The sequence below is a fragment of the Hydractinia symbiolongicarpus genome, chromosome 8, assembly GCF_029227915.1.
Source record: "Hydractinia symbiolongicarpus strain clone_291-10 chromosome 8, HSymV2.1, whole genome shotgun sequence".
Classification (NCBI taxonomy): Eukaryota; Metazoa; Cnidaria; class Hydrozoa; order Anthoathecata; family Hydractiniidae; genus Hydractinia; species Hydractinia symbiolongicarpus.
In genome coordinates, this window is record NC_079882.1 from 5,944,289 (window position 1) to 5,966,006 (window position 21,718).

The 21,718-nt window shown below is 31.7% G+C and overlaps 1 protein-coding gene across 6 annotated transcripts in view; it reads right to left on the bottom strand.

Annotated features, from left to right (window-relative positions):
- Window positions 1-21,527, bottom strand: part of LOC130656003 (rho GTPase-activating protein 7-like) — a 33,942-nt gene extending 12,415 nt beyond the window's left edge. The window contains exons 1-4 of one of the 6 annotated variants that reach the window (XM_057458839.1): window positions 21,297-21,527; window positions 13,621-13,738; window positions 5,736-5,807; window positions 4,545-4,626 (exon numbers count right to left, since the gene is read on the bottom strand). In XM_057458839.1, coding sequence (XP_057314822.1) covers window positions 4,545-4,626; window positions 5,736-5,807; window positions 13,621-13,738; window positions 21,297-21,320 — 296 coding nt within the window. In that variant the 5' untranslated portion in view covers window positions 21,321-21,527. Of the gene's footprint in view, window positions 1-1,648; window positions 1,968-2,259; window positions 2,304-4,544; window positions 4,627-5,735; window positions 5,808-7,716; window positions 8,162-8,533; window positions 9,039-13,620; window positions 13,739-21,296 lie in introns of those variants that run through there. The other 5 variants (XM_057458838.1, XM_057458840.1, XM_057458843.1 and 2 more) reach the window with 5 other exon arrangements.
- Between the last annotated feature and the right edge of the window lie 191 nt (window positions 21,528-21,718).

Consider the following 21,718-nt stretch of genomic DNA (forward strand, 5'->3'; position numbering starts at 1 on the left):
GAGCAAGAAATTATATTCTCAGACATGTGGGTGGGTTTCCTGTTTAACTTGCTACAGCTCTGATGGTTAATCGACTTGTGAGAAGGGTGGGAGTTGTTGCATGTGTTATAAACGTTAGGACTTGAACTAGTGTGCTGTGTAATGATGCATGAATATTACGTAACGAAAATGAATACAATCATTTCTAATTCCCTTTATATGTAATCATCTTAGTTATCAGAGTTGTACAAGTTTATAAATACGTAAATACATAAAAGTAAAAATACAAATGGGAAGCATATCTGACATAATTGTCCTTAGCAATATGCCAAATGGCTTCTCTACTAAGATAAGTGTGAAGATGACTACACCACTAAATACCACATAGCCCTGCATATATTTTAAAAAATAAATAAGGTTATTATCAGTGGAGCAAATAATATATAAGTATACATTTTGTATTGTGTAAGTGAATATCAATTTAGCTGTATGAAATATGCTGTATAAAACAAGATAATTAAGTAATGAGAGCATGCTGGTCTTTTCCATCTCCAAATTTTGTTTCGTTTTTTCTAATTCATAATCAAGTTTCTTTTAATAAACGTTTATAATTTTTTGCAGCAAGTGGAAAGGTTAAAGGATACAGCTTTGACTTATTGAACAGCTTTGACGTAAATTATAAGACAAAACTCATCTTACTGCTTTAAAGATGTATCTGATATGAAAATTTTACATTTATGATGTAGGAAGGAAACAATAACATCTAATTTCCCATGCAATCACAAAGCAATTAAATTGAAATTTACTATATTAAAATTAGATAGTCATCAGCTATTTTTATATGTTCTTTTTTCTATTATGATTTGAACTACACAATGCATGTGAAAGCACATTTTTTAAGGTTTCCTTTATCACAGAAAAAAATAACAATAAAAACCAATATGAAAGAAGCTGTCATTCTTGTCAATGAAGAAAAGGCTAGGCATGCCGCAAATGACATGCACAAAATTGTTTTTATGGTATCAAAGCCTGCAATTTTTTTTTTAATTCTTCATAGTCTGTCTACAAAAATAAACTTTTGAACATGTGATATTGTTTTACACATGCAATTAAAACACAAGAGCAACATCCCTAATTCTGTTTTAGTTGTGTCGGCAATGTGATTGCACACGCTAGAACAAAAAGACCAGCTTTATAGCATAAACATAAAGGTCACTAACAGCTAAGTTAACTAAAAAAACATAGGTTATTACATTATAAAATAATTCTCAGTTTATCAAAGTAAATGTAAAAGACCCAAAATAGGGGCCAAGGAAAGTACATTTTCTTTTTTGCCTGTAAACTTTTTCATGAAAAAATACCATATGGAGGAATTTTATGGGCAATAAAAATCGAAAAAGTTAGTTTATTGCCTGTTTTTTGTTTTCCAAAACTGAAAATATTACAACAGTTACTACCTTTTTAACCTGTTATTAAATTTCTTAACTTATTATTTACTTTTGTTTAAAAAAACTCGAGTTTTTAAAAAGAGCTGATAATGAAAGCTGATAATGAAAAAGGACAAGTGTGATGGATTATCAAAATTACACAACATAAAAATAAAACTTTCCTTGGCCCAAACTAACTGTGACCCACATTCTATAGTTAAAAGTGTATAAGTTTTTCTTACCACAGTTCATTGTTATAAAAACTAACATCAATGGTCTTGTAGAACAGCCTGTGTTTACTAGGTCTGGTACAGACTTGTTTCGGTTGTTGCATTCCCATATTTGAAAGTAAAGTATACAGAAACAAAGTGTTGCTTTTATTTTAAAACAGCCACGGTATATTCCAACACTACTCACAAAACACATACAAAAACATTTTCACTCCATATAGATGAACTCAACAAATTTAATCCATCACAAACTCCTTAAGTATACAAATATTAAACTTTCATAGGAAATACACCAATATCTGTATATTTGACTTTACACTAAATATCAGGAAATTATTTTGTTATTAATTAGCTAATTTTTGAACAAAATATCTATAATTGCACAACTATTTCTCACATTTATTTCTTAATTTTATTGAAGTTGAACTTAGTAAATGTAGTGTGTGGCAATCAAAATATAAAAGTTTAATGGTTCAGCCATCTTATAAAAGCACACACACACAACTCACAGTTGAGTTAATGAGTTAATTCGTACACTTCATAATTGACAAAAACAAAAAATTTATATCTATGACTTTATATCTATGATCGATTACGTGTAGTAAACTTAAAATTACTCTTACTGTTTAAACTTGTTGTAGTTTTTTTTCATTCCAATAAATTTGTAACTACTCCCTTAAAACCATAACTATAAATGGACTATATTTTATTTTTTCTACCATGAAATTATTTTTTCTGCCATGACAGAATTAACAAAGATATTAAAAAAATATATCTTCTTTAGGTGATGTTGTCAGCACAAAATATTTTAGCTTGCATGAAACAATTTTTGTGTTTATCTATTTTAGCTATATAATAATCAACTATACTTTCATAAAAAAATTATGAAGTCAAGTAGTTTAGTTATTAATGAAAATATATATTATGTTTATAGTACTCTCTACCATGACAAATACATGTCACAGGTCAGAGAAATTAAGATTTTAGCACCCAGCTTTGTATTAAGAACAAGACTTAAAAGGTTTACAATTTGCTATAGCTAAGGCCTTTAATCATTGACCTGTGACATCAACTAATTTTAACAACAACAACGAGAACCACCACTACAATTAAAGTTTCGTGCATTTCTTACAGCTTTCTTTTATATTTTTTTATATATTTATTCAAAATTTCTCCAAAAATCAACAAAAAAATAAAAATGATACAACCACAATTTCTTTGTACAAATACATGTGCAAATACATAATTTAAAAATGGTGCACTTTTAAAGATTCAACTTCTACACAAATTTAACTTTCAAACACAATAGAGTAGCCATCATACAATACTATATATACATATGTTTTTTCAAGTATACTCCCTAATAAATGTTTTCTTCTAGTTTCAAGATGTTAAAGATATGTTACAAAATAATTACACATAACTAGCCTCTTCACGTCATAAAAATAAATTCGAAGTGTAATAAAAAGCATTTTCATTTACCCACACAGCAAAAGCTTTCAAAATAAGTGAAGTTTTAAAGTTTCTAGACTACATAAAAAGATGTGAAATATAAACTGCCCGGATGGATGTCTCGTTTTCATAAAATTAAAAAAAATGTAAACTATATTAACATAACTTGCAAAAAGCACTTTTTAAAACAGCGTAGAAGCAATTAAGGCTAGGATTGAAACATAAAATTCACATCTAAGCTATAATTACTTTTATAAGAACACAATTAATAAACTTTTAATTTAGACGTTTTATACAGAATCACATGCAAATATACCTTTTTAATTTGCTGCGCTGTGTCACTTTCATTTATTTTATTAAAAGTTTTAAAAATAATAATAAAAAAACAGTGAAATCCAAGATAAAATAGTAAATACATAAAATAATAAAAATTCTTCGTTGCACTTATCAATTGTACACAGCAGACATATAGGATCATAGGTTATTTGGTTAGATCAAAAACAAAATGTCACCCGCTTGCATATATTTCTGGTAATACTTTTGGCATTTCCTAACACAACATTTTACATGAAAGTGACATATAGAATAATACAATGGAGCTCTTAAAGCCTAGTGGTGAACGAGTATTAGTAAATTAATGTTTGCACCAATTCTGAAAAAACGGTCCTAAATTTTGGGACTGTAACAAATATATAATATCTATGTTCAAATTTTGAATGTCTTAATGTGTGCAGTAGTCTTATTAACCCTATTCGGTCCGGGGGGGGGGGGGGGGGGGGGGCGGATTCCGCCCCCCCTGACGGTTTTTTTTAATAACTCCTGACATGCTAATTTTTTAGGTCCCATACCTTTCAGAGGCTTTGATATTGGCCATTATACGAAACTACCCCTAAAAATCTCTATGAAATCCTTATAATGGGGAAAATATAATAACTCCTGTTAGGATTATCCTTAGAACTTGAAACTTGCAACACAACTTTGTTTCATTAAGAAGAATCATTTGGAATAATTTAAACATGTGACTAATCCTATTTCCCGATTTTGTCGGATTTTACCCGAAAATCGGAAAAAAACGGATTTTCGGGCAATTTTTGGCAATTTTTTATCTGATCCATGTAAAAACCGGAAGATATGTTAAATAACTTTTATTTAGCTTTCAGAAACTTCAAACAGAATGTAAAAATTCGCTCTAGAACAAAAGTTATTATATTTCAAGCAGATAGTGGCATTTTTAACAATTTTCAAGCTTCTGATGACGTCACAGAAAATGTGCTGACACAAGCAAAAGTTTATTGGCGCCATTTTGTTCCTTTTATGACGTAATATAAGTGTGCCAAGTTTGATTCAATTTGAACAACGCTATGAAAAGTTATTGAGTTATTTAACTTAAAACAAGAGAGAAATAGCTGTTTGGGTAAGACTCTCATAATTTTGAATGAACTAAAAAACAACTTACTTGATCAAGGATTGTAAAGAATCGTCATCCAAATTATTATTCGACTTCTTTGCCATGTCAACATCAATTGGAAATTTTCTTTCTATAAAAGTTTTTTAAAAATAGTTAGTCACAGCATATTTGATATTTAATTTTATTCCTTTCTAATTTTACTTTGCCTTGTATAACACAAAATTTAGTTTGACAACATAGTACGACATCATAATAAGTGTAAGTTTTCCGTTTTATCAGGAAATTATGAACACAAGACGAGAATTGTCTCTTAAATTCTGTGTAATGTATGAAAAAATAATGACCATAAAGAAAAGCCTAGAGTTGAAAAGAGTACCTTTCTGATTACGATTTTAATGGTTTGAAAACTAAGGGTAGAACAGTATTTGAAATCTCATTAGATTTTGATAATATCCTATCTGGCGTTTCTAAACAACCTCTATAGGATAATGTAGATGAAAGTGAGTGTGTTTTTTTAAACAAAATACAAATATCTTATTTACATATATTAACTTAATATGATATTTTTTTATACTAATTTAATATATGTATGAAAGTAAGAATAATAGGAAGTTTCTTTCACTTGGTATAATTTTTTTCATTAAAATGGAGAATACAGGGAGTTATAAGGTGAAGAAAATTCGACTCTTTCATGTTTGAGTTCCAATTAACAAAATGACTAAAATTTTTTCTCAACTTCTTCAATAATCAGGAAAGTTTTTTGATTTTTTTCTTAATTTTAAGTAGTTTTGTTTACATTTGACCTATTTTAAAATTCAATTTTTAGATTTCTAACGCCGAAGTTTACTTGTTTGACCTCATTCTCAATACACTATTTGTTATCATAAAAAGGATAAGTTTAATAAAGAAGGATAAATGAGTAGCTACATGAAAGTAAGAAAGAATGGTTTTGGAAATGTTTGATATATATAATATCTATATAGTCAGTATATTACAGAATATGTGTTACGAAGAGATGGCACTTTGATCACAAAATTATTAATGAGTAATCATTGTTTTTTTATAAATAAATAAACGTATTTCCAGATATAATTTTAGAATAAAAATTTTGCCAATAAAAAATGTTTTTTATATAAATTCCCATAAGGAAAATTTGTTAACAGTAAAAGAAGAGCATAAAAACTTTTATGAAAATAGGTCAAGCAGAATTGATATTTTAGTGACTACACAATACCATACCTTCATACATTTTTACGTACGACGCAAAACCGGTTGCTTTCAACCAATAGCATGCTTCTAGTGCTTCTAACTCTAAAAACAAAGTGACATTAAAATTTAAACGAAGTGTCAATAAGTATTTCTTACTTAAAACCTGCTGGTAAAGATAAACAATGTAGGGGCAATGTTTTTTTATGTACAAATGACCAGGAAAGCAAAATTTACATTGGGATATACATTATGATACATCCTCTTTACATTTATGTTATAGCTAAACACCATCCATCTTTTATTTTGACAGGAGAAGAAAAATTTGCTGTATAATTTTTATGCCACTATTGAAACTATGTATTTATAATGTTCAAGCATCAAAGCCCCAGAGAAAATGAGTTGATCAGTAAGTTATCTGGATTTTCCACAGAGATTTTCAATCGGTAGAAGTAAATTTGTTTCCAGGACCATACAACTTAGCATCACTTAATCCTGTTACCAGGGCTTTTGTAAGCTTTAAGTTTGCTAAAAGACCATGACAGGAAAGAGCCCAGAGTACAGGTTGAAAGCTACTGAAAACTGATTGGCAAACCAAAAAGAAGCAACCTGGAAGCTAAATATGTTTTAATGGCATTTAAAACAAAAAGAAGAAATGGGCAAGATTGATGACATTAGCAACAAATTCGTTCTCTATAAAAAGAAAACTTTTGTGGAAAAACATGTTGTCATTATTTTATACAGCTAAAATGCTGGTCAAAATAATGGATAGGATGATATTATTGAGTTAAGGAGATAACAAGGTTTAAAAAATTTGATGAGGTCACCTGTTTATACAAAAACATTTTTACAAGCTCGTGAGCTTGTATTAAAACGCAAATGTGTCCTACGAGAATGGAAATTTTTCCCTCTCTGAGCACCAACATGGAAGTAGTCGTGTGTTCGAATCTTATCTTGGTAACTATTTTTACTTTTTTTTTTTTTTGTTTTATTTTTAAAAAGATAAGATAAGTGTTCAAAAGCGTTATTTAACTAACTTGTAAATTAAAGGTGTTTCCACCGAATTTTTCAAAAGTGAATGTAGGCAAAATTAAGGTCTCCTCAAATGCCTGGAAAGTAGTCTGAGAAAAATAAAATTTCCACAACAAAACTTAAGAGGAAAACGAAGACGTTCCACCATATATTAATAATAACAAGAACGAAATTCTTTTTGCTACGCTAATGACACGCCAACGTAGAGAAATATGGTTTCGGAAACACTCCGAAAGAACGTAAATTTTCCGATTCTGTTTGTTGTTAATTGTCTCCGCGCGAAAAGTGCACAGGATTCTTTGTGACAATTCTGGTAAGAATTTTTATTAATTGCAGCTATTTGCAGCTATTTTTTTCGAACAATTAAAATTTACTCATACATTATTTTTTATTTTTTTATTTTGCTTTTTCTCACTGAGTGACTTTCTTATTCCCCGTTTTTTTGTTTTGTTTGTTTGTTTTGTTTGTTTGTTTGTTTTTTTTTTGGGGGGGGGGGGGAGTACTGAATTATTGAATTTCGCAAATTTTAGGTGGGGCTTGTGGTTTATCTTCTTTCTGTCAGTCAGTTTACCCCAGACGGACCCATCAAAAATTGACTATTCGAGGAATTTTCCATTCAAAAAGATCTCACAAATCAATTTTGAAAAATACTTGCGTAGTGCGTAACAAAAATTATTGCCTATCTGATTAGCAAAATGTCGTGTCTAACTTCGTAACAAAAATCACAATTTAATAGACAGCTTCTTGTAAACTTTATTCGCGAGGTTGTTTACGTATATCATACGTCTTGTTTCTTTTGATTTTGCAATTAGAATATAGCTTGCATGTAGTAGTTTAGATTTAGATAATCAAGAGAGGCTGCATGGAGACAGAAGGCGCATTAATATATTTGAAATAGCCAACTTTTCTATTTTGTATAGTCTGGTAATGCAACAGAAAACAACCCATAAGAACATGACTTTTTTTAAATAACTAGCTACACCAAGACTTCCCACCATGACGAACGCCACTGAAGAAGAAAACAAAATGGCAAGGTTTATGTTTTGGTGTCATATACAAGGTGCACGAAGTATTACGCGAAAGGGCTGGTCCGTGTTGCCGTGTAGAAGCAATGAAATTAAAGTTGCCACAGTCCGACCAAAGTTCAATGTGTTTTTAGTTTGAATAGTTTCTTGACCTGCCATTTTAAAATGATATATAAATTATATATAAATCTAACTTATTAATTTATGTTGTCTTAAATGCGATCAGCTATAAGTACTGTTAGATTCTATTTATGTCAGACTTCAGCAAAGGCTCAAACCACAAGAATGGCTATCTGCACGGGCTTTTTCCTAGGAACACTGGACTTCATGAAAGCCTGTCGTTTCTTTTTTTTTTACCTTTCAGAATGCCAACAGTAGTTCCTTATTTTTTTTGTTAATGCTTACACCTCATTTCATAACTCCTAAATTTTCGACAGGAAGCCATGTTTTAGTGTTCGTTCTTATAAAAAAGTAGCAGTTATACATTATTCCCGTACACCATTTGGCATTACCTGTCCGGAATACGGTGAAAGCAACCTCGTTCCAGTGCCTGTTGTCTTTTTTTATAAATGTCAGAAAAAATACAAGATGCCCTGGGAACAAGGTTGCTTTAAAAGGTCTGCAAACGTCAAAAATCCTAGAATTTGTTTCAAAGTTTATGCAAATTACTGACAGTAGCAGTAGTGTTAAACAAAAATCATGCATATCTATAATATACCATAATTATTGGCTAAAATGATAAAATAGAAAGATAGTTGAATGCCATCTTCTTACCACCATCTGACGCTTTCCATAAACAATCATTCAGAAAACGTTTTCTCACAGTCTCCCATTTATATTCCAATATTTTCATACGATAACTTTCTCTGCAGTCTTTTGTCGTAGCGGTGTTAAAAGGTTTTTGTTTTGACATAAGCGGCAATAGTGCATCAATCATACTGTATTGAAACTCTTAAGTAATCCCATAAGACTGCACTAATAAAAAATATTTTCCGTCAAATACTAATTGTGATCTTTTGTTACCATTTTTACCATCGATCGTGCCTTTACTATTCCACACATCTCTGTGTATAACGTTTGATAAAATATTTTCTCTCACAATACTATATTATACATATATTAGTTACGCTGGAAAATGCATATTCAGCAATAATTATGTGTTTGTCGTCGAACTAATATAATTCTGAGCTCTTTCCTTAAGAGGCTTTTCCTTTAGTGCTATGACAATCGCTTATGAGTTGTATTCGAAAGGTTACTTCCGACTAACGCTTTCAATATTTTTTTGTTTTACAGACTAACAAAATGACGCCGATACAATTAGCTTTGAGACTTAATACTCTGTATACACTACATCTTTAATATATCAAATAAATATAACTATACCTTGCCAACCTAGAGCTTAGGCTTTTATTTTGTCTTGGAAAAAAGTAAAGTCCAATTTCGTTTTTATAAAAAATAGTGGACTAGGGAGGACTAAGTCGCTATGAAAATAGTATCGTTAGCTTGCTTTATTCATGTATGAATTATATTTTATATACTTTTGCTTTAATTTAATAGCTGGCTTACTGCAGTAAACTGACTGCCCTTGTATTCTCGTTCTCGTTATTGTGTAATGGCCTGGGAAAGATATAATAAGAAATATTTAAGATTGCACAACAAATCGGTTTTTTTTGTTGATTCGTTGTTACATAATGTGTCCATACCCTTAGCTTTGCTTTACAAAAACACTTCAACACCAGGTTGATGATATAATCTAAAAACTCTACACACGTTAAATAAACATATTTAGCTAGTAAACAAAAATTGTTTGTTTTAAATTGATCACTTGTTTACAAACGTTGAAGTTCGTGTCACTGTTCTATTTAAATCTTAAGTTAAAACAAAGCCTAATATGTGTATGACTATGACGTAAGAAGCACACTTCGCCGCAGTGGCCTACTTTAAAGATTTGAACCCTACATGGTACTGTCTGTAATCCAAAAAGAAAGACCACGGATTTTGGTGATTCAGGTGGAGGCTAGACCCAACCCCCGCCATTTTTGCTACGTAATAATAAATACGTTGGAAAATGACAAAAAAAATGACCCATAAAGGATTTTATCTTTTACTTTTCGGTCGTCGACAAAAATTGCATACTCTGAAAGCCGGTCATATTGCCTGTTATGTGCAGCCGGTCATCATTCCTGCATACCATGCAGGTATACATGGTCTCACTCCATGTTTTCGAACTAATCAATAATGGTCTAAAATATTAGCCATACGCCCTGGATATTTAAGGTAAGTAGAGACATGTACAAACAGAGTTAACTAATAGAGCAAATGCGTGTGTCTCAGCTTTTTTACTTTTTCATTTCCTTCTACACTCTTCAACAGAGATAGCATGGTTTCTAAGAATAGAAAGCTTTGGTTACAAGCATGGTCAACAAATTATTATTTGTTAGTTGTCACGTTTCGAAAGACAATCAAAATGTGAGAATCTACTATCAACATGTCGATGAACAACTTCCGGAAGAAACCACTTCCCATTTTTTTGTCAAATCATAATATTTTTACTGACACTTTATAAACAGAGATAAACCAGAAAAGGAAAGAAAAAAAGATTTCCTGATATTTTCACATGATGCGAATCAAGAACTGACGTACATGGAAATTTTTCGTGCACTATCAAACATATTCATTAATACATTTACGAAAGCAACATGCGTTGTATAGTTTTTGTCTCTCTCTGCTTTAAGAGTAGCAGTCTAAAATCTTTTAGAAAGTGTGTCTGGTCAGTTTTTAACATGTTAGTTTAACAAACGCATCAAAGCTTCGTTTCAACAACCGCCTTCTTGCCCTTCAAAGAAAACGGGTCTGCTGTTTCTTCGTGTTGAGGCGTAACGAGATGATGGTAGTCAAACGAAGGGAAATGAAATGAAGATACTAGGCTAGACACCCTGAAAACTAAGAGAAAATGACAACACATTTTTGTAAGCTTTTAAGAATTCTTTATATTTTAACAGAGATCCCAGTTATTACGGAGCGGCATCAAATTCAACAAAAAGGTAAAATATCCTGAAAACGAGGTTGACACTAAGTCGCTTTTCTAGGTGATTTGAACGAATCACGAGGATTTCTCCCTGTTCTATTTTTTTTTCTTAAACCATATCATATATTAAGAATCGTTTAAACTTTGTTGATACTTAAAAAGGCAGGTGATTAAAAGTCATAAGGCTTGACCACGCTTCATGTGAGAAGCAAGATCAACTTATTAAGCAAACATCTTTTTTTCTTGATCTTCTTTTTCTGCTACAGTAAATACGTTCGTTATTATTCACCACATCCCATTATAGTTGTTTTATTGTGTAGTTTATGTTTTTTGAGGGGCGTGACATGTTTTGTACGGGTGTGACGTGCAAATGTAAACAAATATTTTAAATTTTTCTCGTCTTGCTCACTTTTTTAAATATGTGTAATACCCTACTTGACTTTTAATGGATCGGCGTATAATAGAAATTTTGGATATTCAAACAAAGGCGGTGGAGGGCGGGATGGATTTTTTTGGATACATTTTGTGAAATTGCTTTACGTGTAGCTATAGTTTATGTTTTTTGAGGGGCGTGACATGTTTTGTACGGGTGTGACGTGCAAATGTAAACAAATATTTTAAATTTTTCTCGTCTTGCTCACTTTTTTAAATATGTGTAATACCCTACTTGACTTTTAATGGATCGGCGTATAATAGAAATTTTGGATATTCAAACAAAGGCGATGGAGGGCGGGATGGATTTTTTTGGATACATTTTGTGAAATTGCTTTACGTGTAGCTACAATATGCTTCACGTAAATAAAATATATATCAAATACTATGCACGTTTTCTTAGACATTGTAAATTTCTATATGTCTGTTGATTCCAAGTAATCACGATTGAAATATAAATTGCTGTCCTGTCCATATGAAAAGGACGGGAAAATGCATATCATAATAATCTAATTACGCTAATTTGACCTAAATCTACCCTACTACAGTAGAAAACTACTGTTTATTATGGAGATAAAGGTTTCAGTCATGCCCACCCGAGATCTTAATAAAAGGACAAGGAGGAGGGGGGGATAAGGGGTGTTTTTTTTCCTTGTTGGCGATCGCATATTTGTAGAAAGGGCTCATTTTCTTCGAGAACTTTTTAGGTTACGAAAAAGCCTTTGTTTTGAACACTATGAGTGGAAACGAAAACTTTTCTTCTGAGTCACACTTTGGTGAAAAAGGTTGAAAATTTTGAGGTTAATGTAATTCCTTTTTTCAACAAAGTAAGTGCGTAAATGATTTTTTTGTTTATTTTATTTGTATCCATACTTTCGTCGGACGATATTTACAGGAATCAATAGACCTATTTCAATATCCATGTCCATTCTGCAAAATACACAACCGTAATAGACATACTAACAGAGACAATTTTAATTTGTCAGTGAAGTGATGCACATATAGTTTGTTTACCTTTATTATTTCTTAAATTAACTTGTCAAATGGGCAAATTATGAACTTTTGTGTGAAACGTGTGAATGAAAAAGAATCGATATACTAAACTGATAGCATAAAACAAATTTTCAATGCATTTTGTATTCAAATCCTTGTCCTTGACTAGCACTGTCCGTATTCATATAACTTTCTACTCAAAAATGAGGGAATACAAAAGTTAGGTATTTTTATCTTACATTCTTTTAGTCGAAAAAACTCCTTTGAATGTATTTTTGTAATGTATCAACAAAATGTTTTCTTAAAAAAAAATTAGTCCGCAAAAAGGGAAATTTTGTCCAAGTGACTAATATTTTAGCCGACCAAAATTTACCGACATATTTGTGCCGACTTTTTTTACCGACAAGGTAAATCACGCGAGTAACAGTAGTTATGCACATCAAAACCCACCCGTATAGAGCAGAATTATGACTTCTTCACTTTGTTTGGGGAAATTGTTATGATAGTCAAGCAAAAATGTCCATTTGATGAAATTCACTTTGTGAACAAGTAGAACAAATAACCCTTGGCGCTTTATATATTCTATCAATGACGATTACTTAAAAAGTAATTGATCGATAACTAAATTGGAAAAAAACACTGCTGCGTTTGGCTTGTAAGAAAAAAATAAAATGCATGTTTGTCCTGTTTTTTTGCATCATTTACAAGCTTTTATTATGAAAATATCAAAGTTCTAACCAGGGGAGTCATTGTTCTTGTTTATGTTAGGTTTATGTTACAGATAATTCTCGAGTCGAGAAATTTTTTTTATGCTAATTCGTTTTTATTTGGTCGAATAATATTATTTTGTAAATCTCCCGATCCTATAACGCGATAAATTTTGTAAATGCTTTACCCCTCGTTCTTTCTTCCAAACATCTGAATCACGATGAGCGGGAGAGAAATTTCTGAAGTAGACGATTGACTTTTTAAATTGAATAAGGATCTATTTATCTGGAAATATATTGTAATGGAGTTTCTTTTCACATATTATTCTTTAACAAAATTTGCAACATGACGACTCGCGAAAGTTTTTCCCCTAAATCTCGTTTTTTTCTGGCTAAAGTTTCCACCCTTAAAGTATAGATTAACCCCTAAAATATAAAAAATAACAGGAGAAAGCAAGTCAAATTCCATTTGAGCCACAAAACTTTCCTGTTTACATTACAAAATCCTATGAATTTCTGTTGTTTTTGTGAAGCCAAATACCTTGCTTGGGCCTTAGTTGTTTTGACAGATAACTTTTATTTTTTACCGTAACAGAAGAACCATCTCCTGTCCATGCCTCTAGATACGAAATGTCAATCAGGAGAAACCCTATGATAATGTTTTTATAGCGTAACGTTGTCACGTAAGATCAAACACTTACCGATTATACGACGATGGAAAGCCCGAAGATTCGTCATCGTTGTAGACATGTTAAGTTTCTTTAAATCATCTGCAACATCAATGTTAGAATTTTCTGCCAACACCTCCCTTTTATCGAGCTAATAAAAAGCATAAAACTTTAAAACATGAAATTGATTCGACTTTAATTAGCCACATTTTTCAATGGTGCTTATTTTGTGTGATAGTGCTCCAAAAAGTGCGATATAGTTCTTAAGAAAAATGTAATGGTTATTTTGAGTCAATAACGGCACTGGTAATTGTAGGGGCCTTGGTATTCCGTTCCTTATAAACAGGTTTCTTATAAAAAAAAGACACGTACACCATAATTTAATACTATCTTATATTACACCATATTATAACGCAAGAATTCTAAAAGCTATGAGCTATGTTTATAAGGAGGCAATTTATAAACAGAAATTTAGTACCCAGTCCTACAAAAAGTTGAGAACATTTAATAGTTGGTCTTGTGGCCTTAAAATAGTGTGTTGTTAATTTTATTTTGTGGGAAAAAAGGATGAAACAAATACGCGTCATTTCTGTACTGTAGGACCATTCAAGGACTAATTTTTGTATATATGAATGTATGCACAAAAACATTATAATACCATCGTACACTCCAGTAAACTCTACTCCTAGATAGGGTGCTATATGGTAACAAGAAAAAAAATATGTATACAGCAGCGACGGATGCATGACAAACGTCAAATGATACTAACCAATCCAAAAGCAGAAACGGAGGTCTGAGGACGAGACATGTTTTTGAGTACGCTTCACAATAAGCTTTGTTGCTTTACCTTTCTTGAATTCTTCCACAAAGAATAACAGCCAACTGCATAGGGTACAGCTTTTTTATAAGGGGGTCCCTGAATATCAATTTATCTCCACACGATAACGCAAATTACCAAAGCTGTCATCAAAAAAATGACATGTCTTGTTAATAAATAAGCCGACTATAAAGTGGGACACATTTTTTTGTGATAAAAATGATCGCAAATGCGCCAGTTACCATAAAAGGTAATGTTACTTCTATTTCATGCCAAAACATTCGAAATTAAATATGATTAATGAGGTAAAAGTTGAAGGGAATAAAAAAGTGCTGATTTCACTTGATTGACACACGTCATTTATTATTTATGATACGAATTCAAACTATATAGCTGCTGCTATTCGATGATGAAATAGAAAATCTAAACCAACCTGGTACGTAGTAATTAAAAATCTGTTTTCCTGACGTGAAAACCCATCATGTCTACTGTGGATTGCAACTATACAAAACGGCCTGGGGAAGAGGATTACAGCCGGTTGAATATTATACTCTGTAATAGGGCCAACACAGTGTATTTAACTCATTACGCGATGAATGTTATCATGTCAATTAAAATGTGATTTTACAATGCGATAAGAAAAAAGAATTTGAGTTGGAAGGGGTAAAAACATGATCCGTGAAATGATACTCGTTGCCTGATTAATTCTATTATCGTGTGAGGTCATAGTGCGCCAGATATGCATTGCTGGCATCTAAGAGGACGAGTAATATTTACTGTGAAAGTAGTAGGCGAAAACAAAAGAACTATCAATTTTGACCCTGTGTTCTGCATGTATAGACTAGAGATATATCGGCATTTTCTACCCAACTTCTTAACATGTCACGAGTTAACTTGTATTTGCATTAATATCATTTTGTTAAATATGTCTGTTATGTAGGCCGAACCGTGGACTTGTGATTACGAACACGACTAGAAACATTAGGATAATAAAAGAAAAGTAATCGCTTCTCAAACTGGTCTGTATCGACGGCAACATTTCAGGACGCATGTATTTATAGCCTCTATTGTGAAGGTCTTGTTCAACAGTGTCTTTAAGTGCTCGTAGTACAGAAACACTTAACTGAAGGCTTTCTTTAGATCTTTGCAGAACTAAAGTTATTTAAGATCTACGATGGCCCCTATGGCTCACTTCTCTTCGTAATAAAAACACTTCTCTTCTTAGTCAAAACACTTCTTTTCTTAGTTATAACACGTCTCTTCTTTCCTCTGAAATCTTCTCTTCCGTTCGAAACACTTCTCTTCCAAAGTGAGAAACACTTTTCTTTCATGAACTCAAAAAATTCACAGACCCAATTCCGGTCCGGAATATTGATTGAGCTAGATTTCGCATAAATGACCGACCCGTCACCTCCAGGTTTTTTGCGTTTTTCATATATTAGGGAGACGAGAGTGAGGCATTCGTTTATCTTTTTTAATATGCACGTTCTTATAAGAATACCAAAATTTTAACCAGGCTGGCCATTATTTCTTTATTGTTCTAAACAAAATACGTATTGTTTTAATCTAAAATCCTAGCCTGACATTTTTAAAAGGAAATGTGCTTTGCTTGGTTGACACCACCATGATTTTGAAGACTCTCGGTAGCCATCTATTTTGCTATTTATTGTGTCTCTTGATAAATAAAATTAATTACATGGCTACTGATCTGAATGGATTCGTGATATTATTTTATTTATGCACAAGCTTCGGGACCTGCTACAGTATTTTAATAATAATATTTTTATTCGTAAATTAAGCACGTGTTAGCCAAGTATGCTTCTTGCGAAAAGTGAAGATAATTATCTTATACAGACCATGGGTGTAAAATTGCGGACCAGATTTTTAAAATTACTTGTGAAGAAAAAGTTTGGGGCCACATGCAGAGAAGTGTTAAGTGCAGAAGAGAAGTGTCAAAATGCAGAAGAAAAGTGTGAGAATACAGAAGAGAACTGTTTGGATCATAGAAGAGAAGTGTTTTTAAATTGGAAGAAACGTGAGCCACAGGGGCCATCGTAAAGATCATCGTCTAAATGTTCTAAGAAAAACAGGTGTCAGACATTTATCAGTATATGTGTGTTTTAAATCAATCTTTGGATGTCATAAAACTAGTTTATTGCTAAAAATTGCAGTTTTCTGTCTTCTCCTAACATGGAAAAAAATAAACTGGTAACATCCTGATAAAATAAAGATTTTCTCTTTATAATTCTTAAAAGTTTAATATTTGACTTGAGCAACGAACATTCAAGTACTTTATACATTTTGACCCAAAAAATTAAAACATAATTAAAAACACGTATAAGAAGCTCATTTTCTAAACTCCACCAACTTCAAACATAAACTCAAGAGGCTTCAAGTAACGTGGGCTGATTTAATCTTGTGGGATGACGTTTTTTTAAGTGCTCATTTATGATCAGATAAAAGAAAGCAACCTCCAGTTTTCTAATCATAATGTTCCAGCTTTTAAAACCTTGGTAAATCAATTTCCGAAATCGGTAAATAGTAGTAAATAGTTTTTGATCAATAATCTTCTTATTGAGTACTAAACATAACAGGCTCTCCTTTTAAAACTTGAGATGGAGTCAAGTGATAATAGCTTGCGGAGAGTTTAATTTTGTGAAGTATCCGACTATTGTAAACAAAGATCTGCATAATGCAATTTGGCTCAAGTTTTATGAAAGATGGCCATCTGTTAGGAAGGCCTGCCAACTTCTCATAACATTTATGTATCTTCTTGTAATATACCAAAAAAACTTTTCATAACTCTTTCGGTGATGTCAGAATTATAATCGATTTGTAAGTCAAAGATCTGTTTAGTCTACCTCGTTCCCAAGGTTTATTTATCCCTTATTGCATTTTGATCCCAAGCAAGAACCCCTGTGAACGAGGTTGTTGTCACCGGCGCTGCCCTAATTGGCAGATCTGACGAAAAGTGTTCATCTCGAGGCGAGGTTACTTTCCTGCATGTGAAAAAAACAAAATGAAAATTGTCAAATTTGCGAAACTTTTTGGTCTTTTTTAAGAACATTGAGCTTCATGGAAGCCTTTGAGTGTTCTAAATGGTTTTTGGAAAACAAAATAAATTTTTGATTTTTTTTTACTCAGTATTCTTATATATTATTTGGAATATAGAATTTTTTTGTTGAATGCGTTTCACCAATAAACGACTGACGTTTTTATATGCGACGTGCAAGACATCCCTCGTGTGGTACATAGCATCACAAGTCTTCATTTTCTGGGATTTTTTGTGAAATAACAATGTTATATTCTTTTATCAAATTTGTTATATTTTCTCACCAACAACGAAAACTTCAATACAAATGTGAAAAAAGGAAGCTTTCGTCTCACTACTGTTAAACACACTTCAAAGAAATATGCGAAATTTAACTTCAAATTGATATTTATGTAGTCTTTAACCAAATTTCACTGATATTTTATTTTATTCTCCCGCATGGAAGAAATTTTTTGATACATTAAATTTTGCAAGACGTAACTTTCGCGAATGGAGTATTTACGTATTTCGCGAGAAAACTGTTTGTTTTATATCGGCTTCGTTTTAATGAAAAAAAACTGAGAAACCCTGGATTCGAGGTTGCAAATTTAGCGAAAAAAACTCTATAAAAAGTCAAAATAATTTTTAAAATATAGTGTCAAGCTTCAACCACATCCCCAGGACATTTTGTACCTTTTTTGACATCGTCTCGATGTATTCGGATTCTGGAATATGCATTTATATAGATTTAAAATCAGTAAAACGTCTTAGTATTAGTTGAAGTCTGTATTTTTACACTTTATAGCTTCAAATGTTTTTATTTGTGTTATTCCGAAAAATATATGGATAAATTTACGGATGATAATAAATATTTTAGGATTGAAAGTAATAGATGTGTTGAGCCCGACGGTCTTATAAACTAAGCTTATTATTAAAAAAAACTTGCATTTTTCGATACAAACATTTTTGGTGTGACGAAAAAATTTTTCTTTCAAAGCAAAATCTCGTTCGTTATTTCGTTTTTTCTCTGACTTTATCTGAATTAACTTAGATGAAACAGGGAGTTGACATACCTGAAACATCATGACACAATACCTCTTCTGTTGAAATTGATATTTGTGCTACTCTTCGTTGTTGTTAGTTTATCAAGCAATACCATGCTTTGTTTATATCTCTGTATCTGCTAAAAGAATTCTCATAGTGTTAAACTTAACGCTGTACAATAAAAAGTTGCTTTTTCGAATCCATTTTTACTTCAAATATGCACACGTACTCTTTTAAAAACCACATGATAATATTTTTGTCACTTACTTTTTAGCTAATACTGAAAATAGAATAATAGGAAGCAAAACTTATAGGTTAAAGACCATTGAATAGAACCCAATTTGTGCCTGGATACATGAAATCATAAGATTTAATTATTTAAACTGGTAGCTGCCGACTGGTGGAGTGTTTAGTTCCAGTGCGGAAAGTGCTTTTCGTTACTTAACTTTCGTTCTACTACATTGTCGCCCTTGTTTTTGCAAACATATTTATAATTTATAGAACCTAATAAAGTTAACTAAATACGTTTAGGTTTAAAACACATTGCCGTATGGTTGTTTTCTTAATCGATTTGAAGTTAATGTTAATCTCGATTTGAAAATTTGCCTTTTTGCTAATATACCCGCGAATTGCGTGTCTGGTAAGTTATAACCATCCGTGTCCCTAACACGTGTGTCTAGCTGACCAATGTGAAATGTAATGGAATTTGATTTAGTTGACAAGAGCTACTAATATTCACACACTCGTCTTTTAACTGATAATACATTCTGTGATCTGATTAAAAGCCTTGATTTATTAAAAATGAAAACATAATAGATATTAAACTACCTTATTGATTTCTTTAAAATCGCCTGAGGAGACAGAGAGATAGGGAGATAGAGAGATAGAGACAGCGCAGCTAGGCTGGACGCCCGAAACTTATCCAGGCTAAAGATTTTTTTCTGAGAACAAGGCTAAAATGAGTTTTAAGCCAATAAGAATCCTAACAGTGTAACAGATTGTTTTCTTATCCAATGAACAATACTTTATTTTAAAGTTTACATGCTATCGAAAGTTAAAGCTCGTGCAGTGTAGCATAATGAAGATCGTCTTATAATGCGCCATCTTTGATGTTACGTCATTTCTTTCTGTACAATTTTTCAAGCACGTAGACTAAAGCTATATTCAGCAGAACTATTTAATTATTCATGAATTATATTTTTTATTTATTGAGTTGTATTTTAACATTGCAAGTTAGTTAGAGCCAGGACACACTTGTATAATAGCATTAAACATATTCTATAATACAATTATAATTTTTCTACAATATACTTATAATTTGTTAAAATATCGTTATAATTTCATTTAATTTCATAACATCGTTGCCACAACAACGCAGATAATAGATCTATTGTCACACAAACAAACGGCATTCGAAACCAGATCACCAACAATATTATTAAAATCAAAATCGATCAACTTTAAATTTTAAAATCTTTTAGGCTAATGGCGGAAATCTTCAAGCCCCTGGGCTTCTTGTTTGTACTAATTTTCGAGGGTATTGATTGTCGTATAATGGAAGAAAAAAAAATCTATTTTGCGTGTTCATTATTTTTGCGCAGTTTTGAGTTTTCTTAAAAAAAATAAACAAGAAAAAATAATAGTAAATTTTGAGGTTTTAACAAAACATAGATACGTCTAAAATGCCTTTGCTCAATCAGTTTTCTTTCTTAGAAGAAAAATTATCTTTTCGCGCAAAACGTTTTGCGCGTTGGTTCTGACCTAATACGCGTATAATTGATTTTTTGCGCGCATAGAAGTAAGTCCCATTTAAGTGTCCCATTAAACACTGCGACCCTTAAACCTGGTGATTTAAACTCCCTTGCAAAGGCGAAGACCATTTTTCCTCATGTATTTTTCAATACGATCACAGCCAAGCAAAAAATGCTCGCGGCATTCACATTATTCACACTCTATTTTTATAAGAACATTAAAACCACTAACATTAGAGGATTGCTTAAAAATAAAAATCTAAAACCTTACCATGTAAATGGTTTTTTATACTTTATATTTTATGCATCGAGAATTTTTCTCTCTTTTTTTTGCTGTAGATTGAAAACAAGTGTCCGCTTACGTATATTGCAAGGATCGTAGCTGTCTTTATTTAATGCCTCCTTGTCGGTAGCCATTATTAGCGGGAAAACCAAAGTAAAAGTTTGGGAATTTAATAAATTTTTTTGAAGTCGCTGTTTATTAGGCTTTCCCATAAAAACGTGATTTATGCAAATCTGATTAGGCAACAAAAAAAATCTCCAGAAGAATGGAAAACGTTTGGACCAAATTGATCGTTTCTTTAGAAAGGGTTTTTTAAGAGTGTATTATAAATAACCATACATTTTTTTCAAATGAATGTTGAAAGTCATTGGAAGTCATCGAATTTGATATGAAAAGTTTTGTATTTATGCAATTCATATCTGTTCTCAATTTAAAAGTGTTTTTATAAAACCAGTCTATGTAAAGCTTTAAAACAGGTTTCGTATATAAAAAAGGGATTTCATCGAGGTACCACAGGTAAATTATTTTTTCTGTGTAACTTTACACGAACTTTTTTGAATACTTTCAACCCGTATATGCGTGACCAATATGTTAGTGTCGATTTTCATGTCGCAGCGTTAAAAAACCCGTCGATAAAAAATAACAGAAACCATGACGAGATCGCAGCATTGGATTGCATAAGTTGTTACATAAATACTTACAAATCAGAGTGGAAGGTGTGAAGGCATTATGAACATGAGTATAAGAGGATACAGGAGGAATTAATACAGAATATTCTGATACCTTGCATAACAGAGATAAATACATTTCTCCTCCAACGTCCTGATTTTCAAGTACACATCCAACGCCCTGTTCCTCAAGTCAACGCGAACATAAATAAAACCAACAACTTTTTATTTCGGAGATTATAAACTTTTAATATTCTTTTCAACTGTTAGAGATGGTTTTTCTTTTAAAAAATGTTAAAATTAATGATGATAATTTTAATGAAACACTTTTAACAAAAAAATCAAACTTTCACCGTCCCTCTACAGAATAAGTCATTGTCACTCTTCTCCACAGGTATCATTTGCATACACACAATACTCGCACTTGTTAACAGGGAGTTTTTAATACTTTATATCAGGAACTTAAGTATCTTTATAAGTTGGATTTAACACCAAATGCTTAACCAAGATGAAACCGCAAAACTTGTTTTTATTAAC